This window comes from Salmo trutta, unplaced genomic scaffold (assembly GCF_901001165.1).
Source record: "Salmo trutta unplaced genomic scaffold, fSalTru1.1, whole genome shotgun sequence".
In the NCBI taxonomy this organism is placed as follows: Eukaryota; Metazoa; Chordata; class Actinopteri; order Salmoniformes; family Salmonidae; genus Salmo; species Salmo trutta.
This window is the reverse complement of record NW_021823460.1, coordinates 5231-17279: the sequence shown is the minus strand read 5'-3', so window position 1 is coordinate 17279 and position 12049 is coordinate 5231. Positions and strand designations below refer to the sequence as shown.

The 12049-nt window shown below is 48.5% G+C and overlaps 1 protein-coding gene across 2 annotated transcripts in view; it reads right to left on the bottom strand.

Annotated features, from left to right (window-relative positions):
• Positions 1-11678, bottom strand: part of LOC115191062 (signal-induced proliferation-associated 1-like protein 1) — a gene marked incomplete at both ends in the record, with an annotated part of 33981 nt that extends 22303 nt beyond the window's left edge. Inside the window, 7 exon segments of one of the 2 annotated variants that reach the window (XM_029749059.1) lie at positions 3840-4014; positions 4425-4613; positions 6605-6735; positions 8678-8891; positions 9443-9946; positions 10206-10391; positions 10647-11678. In XM_029749059.1, the coding sequence (XP_029604919.1) occupies positions 3840-4014; positions 4425-4613; positions 6605-6735; positions 8678-8891; positions 9443-9946; positions 10206-10391; positions 10647-11471 (2224 nt within the window). 2 annotated transcript variants of the gene reach the window in all.
• Between the last annotated feature and the right edge of the window lie 371 nt (positions 11679-12049).

Below are 12049 nucleotides of genomic sequence, written 5' to 3'. Positions count from 1 at the left end.
TAGGCGGTGTCAGAGGAAAGCCCATAAAATTGTCAGAGACTCCAGTCACCCAAGTTATAGACTGTTTTCTCTTCTACCGCACGGCAAGCGATACCGGAGCGCCAAGTCTAGGACCAAAATGCTCCTTTACAGCTTCTACCCCCCAGCCATTAGACTGCTGAACAATTAATCAAATGGCCACTGGACTATTTACATTGATCCCCCCTCCCCCATTTGTTTTGTACACTGCTGCTACTCGCTGTTAATTATCTATGCATAGTCACTTCACCCCTACCTACATGTACAAATGACCTCAACTAACCTGAACCCCCACACACTGACTGTACCGATACCCCCTGTATATAGCCTCGTTATTGTTATGTTATTGTGTTACTTGTTATTATTACTTTTCATTTTAGTCTGCCTGGTAAATATTTTCTTAACTCTTCTTGAACTGCACTGTTGGTTAAGGGCTTGTATAAGTAAGCATTTCACAGTAAGGTCTACACTTGTTGTATTCGCCGCATGTGACAAATAAAGTTTGATTTGATTTACAGGTGGTGTACAGGAAGTGAGTCCCCGTGGAGTCAGCTAGAGGACAGACAGGAAGGCTCATTGTGTACAGGAAGTGAGTCCCTGTGTAGTAAGCTAGAGGACAGACAGGAAGGCTCTTAGGCTCAGTGTACAGGAAGTGAGTCCCAGTTGTGTCAGCTAGAGGAGAGAGAGAATACAACAGCAGAATGTGGTCAGAAACCCTTTCAATGAAAGTCTTCCTATCTATGAATGGGTCCTATTCCCTCTGCTCTGGGTCTATGAATGGGTCCTATTCCCTCTGCTCTGGGTCTATGAATGGGTCCTATTCCCTCTGCTCTGCTCTGGGTCAATGAATGGGTCCTATTCCCTCTGCTCTGCTCTGGGTCAATGAATGGGTCCTATTCCCTCTGCTCTGCTCTGGGTCTATGAATGGGTCCTATTCCCTCTGCTCTGGGTCTATGAATGGGTCCTATTCCCTCTGCTCTGGGTCTATGAATGGGTCCTATTCCCTCTGTTCTGGGTCTATGAATGGGTCCTATTCCCTCTGCTCTGGGTCTATGAATGGGTCCTATTCCCTCTGCTCTGGGTCTATGAATGGGTCCTATTCCCTCTGCTCTGGGTCTATGAATGGGTCCTATTCCCTCTGCTCTGGGTCTATGAATGGGTCCTATTCCCTCTGCTCTGGGTCTATGAATGGGTCCTATTCCCTCTGTTCTGGGTCTATGAATGGGTCCTATTCCCTCTGCTCTGGGTCTATGAATGGGTCCTATTCCCTCTGCTCTTGGTCTATGAATGGGTCCTATTCCCTCTGTTCTGGGTCTATGAATGGGTCCTATTCCCTCTGCTCTGGGTCTATGAATGGGTCCTATTCCCTCTGCTCTGGGTCTATGAATGGGTCCTATTCCCTCTGTTCTGGGTCTATGAATGGGTCCTATTCCCTCTGCTCTGGGTCTATGAATGGGTCCTATTCCCTCTGCTCTGGGTCTATGAATGGGTCCTATTCCCTCTGCTCTGGGTCTATGAATGGGTCCTATTCCCTCTGCTCTGGGTCTATGAATGGGTCCTATTCCCTCTGTTCTGGGTCTATGAATGGGTCCTATTCCCTCTGCTCTGGGTCTATGAATGGGTTCTATTCCCTCTGCTCTGGGTCTATGAATGGGTCCTATTCCCTCTGATCTGGGTCTATGGCTTTGAATGGGTCTTATTCCCTATGCTCTGGGTCTATGAATGGGTCCTATTCCCTCTGCTCTGGGTCTATGAATGGGTCCTATTCCCTCTGCTCTGGGTCTATGAATGGGTCCTATTCCCTCTGTTCTGGGTCTATGAATGGGTCCTATTCCCTCTGCTCTGGGTCTATGAATGGGTCCTATTCCCTCTGTTCTGGGTCTATGAATGGGTCCTATTCCCTCTGCTCTGGGTCTATGAATGGGTCCTATTCCCTCTGTTCTGGGTCTATGAATGGGTCCTATTCCCTCTGCTCTGGGTAGAAAGTGTTCTTCTTGACAGTCCTCTATACTGTCCCCTTCATTCAGTGTCCTGTTCTCTCAGCATCTCCGTCAGCCAGTTGATCACGTCCTATTGTTCCAGGATCTCTACAGGCCCATACCGCTCTGTTCAAAAGTTGTGCACTACATGGGGAACTGAAACTTGGAAACATTAGGGGGGGACATATTTACTGTCTGGGGACAGTTACAGCATCTTTTTAATTCACTTAAAATAGCTAACAGAGTTCAATATGAATGTGGTCTTTTTGTAGGCACTAACAGAGGCTAACTTGACCAAAGCTTACGGGGAAATGAATGGGTTTTAGGATAAACGCCGAAAGTAAGGTCTGTGTTAAACACAGGTTTAGGAGATATTATACGTTTTGTTCTATGAGAATCTTCAGCTAACGTTAATGTCATCAAAATAAACGTATAAAGGTCACTTTAAATGACCTTATTTTCAATGTTTATTCCAAAACCTCATTCCTTCCCCCCAATGGCTTAACGAGACAGACTGGTGAGCTCTATCGCTTGGTTACCCTGTTACTCTAGGAAACTCCTCTTTAGGGTTCACTGAACGTCACGGTGATTAAAAGAACCAACAACGCATTCTCAGGGGAGTCGCCGACAACAAGGCATTCTCAGGGGAGTCGCCGACAACAAGGCATTCTCAGGGGAGTCGTCGACAACAAGGCATTCTCAGGGGAGTCGCCGACAACAAGGCATTCTCAGGGGAGTCGCCGACAACAAGGCATTCTCAGGGGAGTCGCCGACAACAAGGCATTCTCAGGGGAGTCGCCGACAACAAGGCATTCTCAGGGGAGTCGCCGACAACAAGGCATTCTCAGGGGAGTCGCCGACAACAAGGCATTCTCAGGGGAGTCGCCGACAACAAGGCATTCTCAGGGGAGTCGTCGACAACAAGGCATTCTCAGGGGAGTCGTCGACAACAAGGCATTCTCAGGGGAGTCGCCGACAACAAGGCATTCTCAGGGGAGTCGTCGACAACAAGGCATTCTCAGGGGAGTCGCCGACAACAAGGCATTCTCAGGGGAGTCGTCGACAACAAGGCATTCTCAGGGGAGTCGCCGACAACAAGGCATTCTCAGGGGAGTCGCCGACAACAAGGCATTCTCAGGGGAGTCGTCGACGACAAGGCATTCTCAGGGGAGTCGTCGACGACAAGGCATTCTCAGGGGAGTCGTCGTCGACAAGGCATTCTCAGGGGAGTCGTCGACAAGGCATTCTCAGGGGAGTCGTCGACAAGGCATTCTCAGGGGAGTCGTCGCCGACAAGGCATTCTCAGGGGAGTCGCCGACAAGGCATTCTCAGGGGAGTCGCCGACAAGGCATTCTCAGGGGAGTCGCCGACAAGGCATTCTCAGGGGAGTCGCCGACAAGGCATTCTCAGGGGAGTCGCCGACAAGGCATTCTCAGGGGAGTCGCCGACAAGGCATTCTCAGGGGAGTCGCCGACAAGGCATTCTCAGGGGAGTCGCCGACAAGGCATTCTCAGGGGAGTCGCCGACAAGGCATTCTCAGGGGAGTCGCCGACAAGGCATTCTCAGGGGAGTCGTCGACAAGGCATTCTCAGGGGAGTCGTCGACAAGGCATTCTCAGGGGAGTCGTCGACAAGGCATTCTCAGGGGAGTCGTCGACAAGGCATTCTCAGGGGAGTCGTCGACAAGGCATTCTCAGGGGAGTCGTCGACAAGGCATTCTCAGGGGAGTCGTCGACAAGGCATTCTCAGTCTGACAAAGTAATGTAGTAATACTCTTGGTGTTAAGCTGGGCATGAGAGAGAGATAGAGAGGGAGATAACACTGTGTGTGTGTAGTAACATACTCTTAGTGTCCAGCTGGGCTCGGTACTTGGTGAATCCCTTCAGTCGGACCCTCTCCCCCAGCAGCTGTAGGAATTCATCCAGAGCAGGACCTGCTGAATCATTATTATACATATCCTCTTCACTGCTCTGTCCCGACGCACAGTACATCACCCCCACCTTCAACTGGAAACTCAACTACAGAGACACAGAGAGAGGAGAGAGAGACAGAGAGAGATAGAGAAGGAAAGAGAGAGAGAGAGAGAGAGACAGAGAGATAGAGAAGGAAAGAGAGAGAGAGAGAGAGAAGGAAAGAGAGAGAGAAGGAAAGAGAGAGAGAGAGAGACAGAGAAGGAAAGAGAGAGAGAGAGAGAGCGAGAGAGAAGGAGAGGTTACATTAGTGCTATTTAAAGTTCTCTGCAAGTAATAAATTGTGAGACTTTCATGTTATTTTTCCTGTGTTGTCTTATTGGTAACTTTCTCTAAATCCCCAGGTTTTCTCAGAGATCCCAGTTTGAAGACTTCCGGAATCAGGAGGGAATAAGCAGGAAATCCAGAATCCCTGGAGGAAAGTTAGTATCATTTTACAACCCTTCTTGTGTCCTTACCCCCTGTTCGTCCAGCTTCATCAGCTGCTCTGTGACTTTAGGTGTGTTAAGTGCCAGTCTGAGACAGTGGGCGGTCAGCTCTGGAACCAGGTAATCTAGCACCTCTTTGAGGGGTAGACCCCGAGCCAGGCCATGCTTAGAGGTGGAGGGCACCGCATCTTCCAGAATGGACCCACGCAGGGTGGTGAGCTAGAGGGGAGAGGTGATAGGAAGTGGGGTGAGGAGAGGAGAGGCAGGGAAGGAAGAGAGGGATAAAGAGACATCCATTATTACACCAGACCGGGCTGTCTAATCTGGCTCCCTATTCCCTTTAAAGTAGTGCACTACTTATGGAAAAGGGTACCACAGTGACAGAAAAGTGTTCTTCCAACTTCTTCTTCTTCTATGTTGTTAGTACTTCATGGCCATCTGAGGCCAACGGAGAGAGGGAGAGAGAGCGAGGGACAAACAGAGAGAGCGAGGGACAAACAGAGAGAGCGAGGGACAAACAGAGAGAGCGACGGAGAAACAGAGAGAGCGACGGAGAAACAGAGAGAGCGACGGAGAAACAGAGAGAGCGACGGAGAAACAGAGAGAGCGACGGAGAAACAGAGAGAGCGACGGAGAAACAGAGAGAGCGACGGAGAAACAGAGAGAGCGACAGAGAAACAGAGAGAGCGACAGAGAAACAGAGAGAGCGACAGAGAAACAGAGAGAGCGACAGAGAAACAGAGAGAGCGACGGAGAAACAGAGAGAGCGACGGAGAAACAGAGAGAGCGACGGAGAAACAGAGAGAGCGACAGAGAAACAGAGAGAGCGACAGAGAAACAGAGAGAGCGACAGAGAAACAGAGAGAGCGACGGAGAAACAGAGAGAGCGACGGAGAAACAGAGAGAGCGACGGAGAAACAGAGAGAGCGACGGAGAAAGAAAGATAATAAATAAAAAACAACCCATATTTATGTTTATTTATTTTCCTTTTGCATATCGTTAAAACACTGTATATAGACATATGACATTTGAAATGTCTCTATTCCTTTGGAATTTAAGGCTAAAACTAATTTCCTGAGGGGAGAGCACACACACACACACACACACACACACACACACACAAAGGTTAAAACAACCTTCAGTGGGAGGACAGCATGAATAATAGAAAGGTGCAGAAGGACCTATATCTAACTAACAGTAAACACACGGAGTCAAGTCCAGTGTGTGTGTGTGTGTGTGTGTGTTCATGTCCCTGTGCTCTCACTGAGAAGTGACTCACAGTACAGAACTGTGTCCTTGGGTTTTTAAATGCGGTTAAACATGCTGGATATTATTAAATGTGATCAAGTGTATTATTGTAGTGTTCTGACGGAGACCCTGTGGAGGTAAATGTGTTGATGGTGGAGAGGAACCAGAACACTGGACTAAACTAGTCTTCCTCTGACGTGGTCTCAACCTACACACACTCACACACCTGCCCACCTTCCAGGCTGGAAATAGCAGCAAGTGCAGAAGAGGAGAGAGAAGTGCAGAGGAGTAGAGAGGAGAGGTGGAGAGAGGAGAGAGGAGAGAGGAGAGGTAGAATGGAGGAGAGAGAAGTGCAGAGGAGGAGATAGGAGAGGTAGAATGGAGGAGAGAGAAGTGCAGAGGAGTAGAGAGGAGAGGTGGAGAGAGGAGAGAGGAGAGGTAGAATGGAGGAGAGAGAAGTGCAGAGGAGGAGAGAGGAGAGGTAGAATGGAGGAGAGAGAAGTGCAGAGGAGGAGAGAGGAGAGGTGGAGAGAGGAGAGGTGGAATGGAGGAGAGAGGACAGGTGGAGAGAGGAGAGAGAAGTGCAGAGGAGAGAGGAGAAGAGAAGAGAAGGGGAGGGAGGGATGGTAACACTACTGGTTACAATACTGCAGGCTCTCAGGAAAAGGAGGGAGTGAGTGAGTGAGGGAGTGAGGGAGTGAGGGAGTGAGGGAGGGAGGGAGGGAGGGAGGGAGGGAGAGAGGATGACTGACATTATTGCCTACAGCATACCAGGGTCTAAGGAATTGAAGAGGTAGTTGAAGCTGATTGACTTGAGAAGTTGAGATCAATGAGTTGTGGGAAATGAAGAGGAGAGAATACACTATGAACAAGCCTGGTTATCCACTAGCAAAAAGAATATAAACAAGAGCAGGGAGAAAGGACAGACTGGAGGGGCTTTAGTTAGTGTACTGTCTCGTTACCTCGCTGGTTCTGAAGATGACTCTGTAATTGTACTGGTGTCCATGCTCCTTGTGTTCCTCTAGTTTCTCTCTCCTCAGACTCACTGCTACTGGACCCAGAGTCTCATCTACGCCCAGGTAGTTCCAATGCTCTGGACCAAACAGAGGGAGGTAGGAGAGAGAGGGAAAGAGAGAGCGTGGGTACGAGACAGGAAGAGAGAGGGGGATTTAAAACAAATATATATTTGCAATATAAGAGAAGTAGCACACACAACCTGATGTAAACCTACAGCCTGATGTAAATCTACAACCTGATGTAAACCTACAACCTGATGTAAATCTACAACCTGATGTAAACCTACAACCTGATGTAAATCTACAGCCTGATGTAAACCTACAACCTGATGTAAACCTACAACCTGATGTAAACCTACAGCCTGATGTAAACCTACAACCTGATGTAAACCTACAACCTGATGTAAATCTACAGCCTGATGTAAACCTACAGCCTGATGTAAACCTACAACCTGATGTAAACCTACAACCTGATGTAAACCTACAACCTGATGTAAACCTACAACCTGATGTAAATCTACAGCCTGATGTAAACCTACAACCTGATGTAAACCTACAACCTGATGTAAACCTACAACCTGATGTAAACCTACAGCCTGATGTAAACCTACAACCTGATGTAAACCTACAACCTGATGTAAACCTACAACCTGATGTAAACCTACAGCCTGATGTAAACCTACAACCTGATGTAAACCTACAACCTGATGTAAACCTACAACCTGATGTAAACCTACAACCTGATGTAAACCTACAACCTGATGTAAACCTACAGCCTGATGTAAACCTACAGCCTGATGTAAATCTACAGCCTGATGTAAATCTACAGCCTGATGTAAACCTACAACCTGATGTAAATCTACAACCTGATGTAAATCTACAGCCTGATGTAAATCTACAACCTGATGTAAACCTACAACCTGATGTAAACCTACAACCTGATGTAAACCTACAACCTGATGTAAACCTACAACCTGATGTAAACCTACAACCTGATGTAAACCTACAACCTGATGTAAATCTACAACCTGATGTAAACCTACAACCTGATGTAAACCTACAACCTGATGTAAACCTACAACCTGATGTAAACCTACAGCCTGATGTAAACCTACAGCCTGATGTAAACCTACAACCTGATGTAAACCTACAACCTGATGTAAACCTACAGCCTGATGTAAATCTACAGCCTGATGTAAATCTACAGCCTGATGTAAATCTACAGCCTGATGTAAACCTACAGCCTGATGTAAATCTACAGCCTGATGTAAATCTACAGCCTGATGTAAATCTACAGCCTGATGTAAATCTACAGCCTGATGTAAACCTACAGCCTGATGTAAACCTACAACCTGATGTAAACCTACAACCTGATGTAAACCTACAACCTGATGTAAATCTACATCCTGATGTAAATCTACAGCCTGATGTAAATCTACAACCTGATGTAAATCTATAGCCTGATGTAAATCTACAACCTGATGTAAACCTACAACCTGATGTAAATCTACAACCTGATGTAAATCTACAGCCTGATGTAAACCTACAGCCTGATGTAAATCTACAACCTGATGTAAACCTACAGCCTGATGTAAATCTACAACCTGATGTAAACCTACAACCTGATGTAAACCTACAGCCTGATGTAAACCTACAACCTGATGTAAATCTACAACCTGTCTACAACCTAATGTAAACCTACAGCCTGATGTAAATCTACAGCCTGATGTAAATCTACAGCCTGATGTAAATCTACAGCCTGATGTAAATCTACAGCCTGATGTAAATCTACCTGCTTTCAGATTCTATTTTCAGACAATCTTATATTTCCAAAGATCAAATATCCAAACGACTTTAGAAATGAATAAATCAACATCTCTATGGTCTGTAGTAGTAGGACTGTAACTCTCCCTCTCTACCATCCATCCCTTTCTCCCTCCTTCCCTCCTCGTAGGTAGAAGCACTTCCTGTCATAGTACCCCAGGTCCCTCCCTCTCTCTATCCATCCTTCCCTCTCACCTCTCAGATAGAAGTATTTCCTGTAGTAATAAGCCCCCAGGTCACAGTGTTCTACAGATCGTTTGGCCCTGTCGGTGTGTTGTCCCTGTCCATCTTTAGGGGCCTCCAGCACGGCCACCCCGGCATTGGTGAAGTGGGGGAGAGTGGTCTCCAGGGGCCCCTCCTCTGAGCCACCTCCCCCCCCAGAGCTCCCTCCACTGCCTATACTACCCTGCTGGGAGGGGGAAAGAGGAGCAATGTTAGTATGGAGGTAAGGGTAAAGGGGTAACATTTATTTGAGTTGACATAAGCTTGCAGTACATGCTTATATACTGCTTATGAATGCATTATTTATGGGTTCTAAATAGTTAAATGATCCTTGGTATGACCATCTTAAAACAATTCCATATGACAATCTTAAAACAATTCCATATGTCAGCTTAGTAGAAGCCCAGTCCCGGGCCCTTACAGGGGTGGCAGGTAGCCTGGAGGGTAGGAGCGTTGGGCCAGTAACCATAAGGTTGCTGAATCGAATCCCCAAGCTGACAAGGTAAAAATCTGTCATTCTGGTGAAAGAGTTGAGCTAATGCAGAGATTTAAGGTCTCGAAAAGTTATGTCTTTGTCCAATATCTATGATGGTAATGGTATCAGAGTTATCCAGATAACAAATTCCATTACCTGATCTGTGAGTGAGTGTATATTGTGTGGGTGTGCGCCTGCATGCATTCGTATTGCCGGTGTGTGTGAATGTTCATGCCAGTGTATTTATCGTATCCGCGTCCTACCTGTTTAGAAGGGCTGATGTTCCTTTCTCCCTCTCCTCCCAGTTCATTCCTGAAACAGGGACAGTTCAGCACCAGTTCATTGCTCTTGTCATCCCCAGGATCCAGGGCAGGGTTAGTGCCATGTCCCCCTCCTGTACCCGGACACCCCTCCTTCCCACTTAGCTCCTCCTGCGATCCGCACGGAGACCCGCCCCCACCGTATACTCCGCTCTGATTGGACGAGAGGGAGGAAGTGGCAGAGGCCGAGGCGGCGGCGGCAGCCGAAGCTCCTGTGGTGGTGTTCTTGCGTTTCCCACCGGACTGTCGTCCCTGGATGGCCTCGTTGAGGTCAAAGAGGATACTCTGCACGTCAAAGTGGGCGAAGCCCTTCTGACAGGTCCAGGGTTTGGGGCTGTTACCGTCCTCCCGCCCCCCGTCTTCTATGTCTGATCCGGCACGGGACGAGTCGCCCTCGGCCTTGACGCTACGAAGCTTCCGGAAGATGGACTCCCCGCCCGTCTCCGACTGGAATAAGATAAAACATTGACTTCATTATCCCCATGGGAAATGTTGTTTGCTTCACTGTGCATAAACACAAACACATTAACAAATAAAGTATGGGTAAAACGTTTTGATAAGATTGATGAAACGTAATATTGGTGTAAAATGTACAGACTCATAATAACAAAGTTAAACAGAAACTATCAAGCATAGACCATTACAGACAAGATGGATACAATCAACCAATGAGGAGATAGTAAACCACGCAGTTTGTGTTCAATACCTTGGATCTCCTCTTGAGGTGTTTCTCCCTTTCCTTCAGGCGACTGGCAGGGCTACCTCTGGCAGTACCCAGGGGTCCATCAGGAAGATCTAAGGCAGCCTGTTTGTGCGGGGCGACCGTCAGCAGCTCCCCGAGTCTGTCCGGTGCTGGGCTGCGCTGGTCTGGAGCATCCTGGGATGTATAACCCTGGAATGAATGGATTTATTTGACATATTTAAAATACATATAGAGTTGCCTCAGGAATATAACTATACATACATTCAACAAGTAACAATTAGGTTTAGGAAGATTAGGTTTATTTGAACATCTTGGTACATATGCAAAACCATACATAAAATGTGATTTCATGATAAAAATGAAAATATATATGGACAGTGCATCATAAATAACTGATATATATCAGAAAGGTATACCACTAAATCAATCAATTAAAACACAAACCTTGAGCATATCGAAGAAGCTCTCCCCTGAGCCTGTATGTTTGTCTATGGAGGAGGTGCTTCCGTACTCTCGGTGCATGGGCGTCCAGCCGGAGAAGGACCAGCCCTCGCCCCCGTCACCCTCCAGCTCAGAGATAGTGATGTCACTGTTGGAGCGCTGGCGGATACGCCTCATGCCTTTACGTGGCGAGCCCTGGTAGCCGTCTGGCGACAGGTAGCGGTTGTCTTTGCTGTGATGTCTGCTGTGGTGCATCTTGCTCTTCAGGGTGTTGTGGATGTTCCGGAGCATCGACGAGTCCTGAGGGCTGATCAGGTGGCCCAGTTTAGCCGACAGGTTGCTATGGGCCGTGGGCGCCGAGCCTGAACCCGAGCTCCGCTCTCGTTCTCGTTCTCCGCCCAACCCGCGTTCTCCGCCCGACCCGCGTTCTCCTCCCGACCCGCGTTCTCCTCCCGACCCGCGTTCTCCTCCCGACCCGCGTTCTCCTCCCGACCCGCGTTCTCCTCCCGACCCGCGTTCTCCGCCACCTGAAGATGACATGGTAGAACTTGGAGAGTCCGTATCTACGGTGATGTGCCACACTCCACCCGTTCCGTCCCTTTTGGGAGGCCAGTCTGCCACGCGGGCCCTGACCCCCATCTTGGGAACCCCCGGGGTGGAGGATGAAGAGGAGCCGGATGAGGAAGAGGAGGTGAGGTGGGCGCTCTCGGAGCGAGGTGGGGGGGCGCCACCGTTGGGGAGGCGCAGACGGCGAGTGTAGAATTCATCAGAGGCAGGTACCGAGCCGCCCACCGAACGCTCCGTCTGAGACCGCTTCAGACTGGTCATGGTGGGGTAAGGTTAGGGGGTAAGGTGGGGTAAGGTGGAGCTCAGCAGTAGAGATGGATCATTATGCCCAGGGAGAGGAGAGGATAGAGCGCCTCACAGAGCATTGGTGGCAGGGAGGACTGGAGGAGGACGGACAGAATCTTGTAGCTAGTGCTGGTTCTCCTCAGGTCTGCATGCTGCTTCGGTCTCTGGTGGGCAAGGTGAACTCTGCAGAGGAGAGAGAGGAGAGTGAGCGAGAGCGAGAGAGAGAGAGAGGAGAGAGAGAGAGGAGAGAGAGAGAGAGGAGAGAGAGAGAGAGGAGAGAGAGAGAGGAGAGAGAGAGAGGAGAGAGAGAGAGGAGAGAGAGAGGAGAGAGAGCGAGAGCGAGAGAGGAAGAGGAGAGACAGAGGAAGAAGAGAGACAGAGGAAGAAGAGAGACAGAGGAAGAGGACAGAGAAGGGTTAGATTCTGGCCTCGATGTCAGAGAGGCTATAATACAGCTGAAGTTGTTTTTTATCAAGCAGAAGAAACAAATAGACATTACATGAGATCCAGACAGCTGTTGTTAAAGAAGCACCTGAATGTCTCTGTGACAGAAA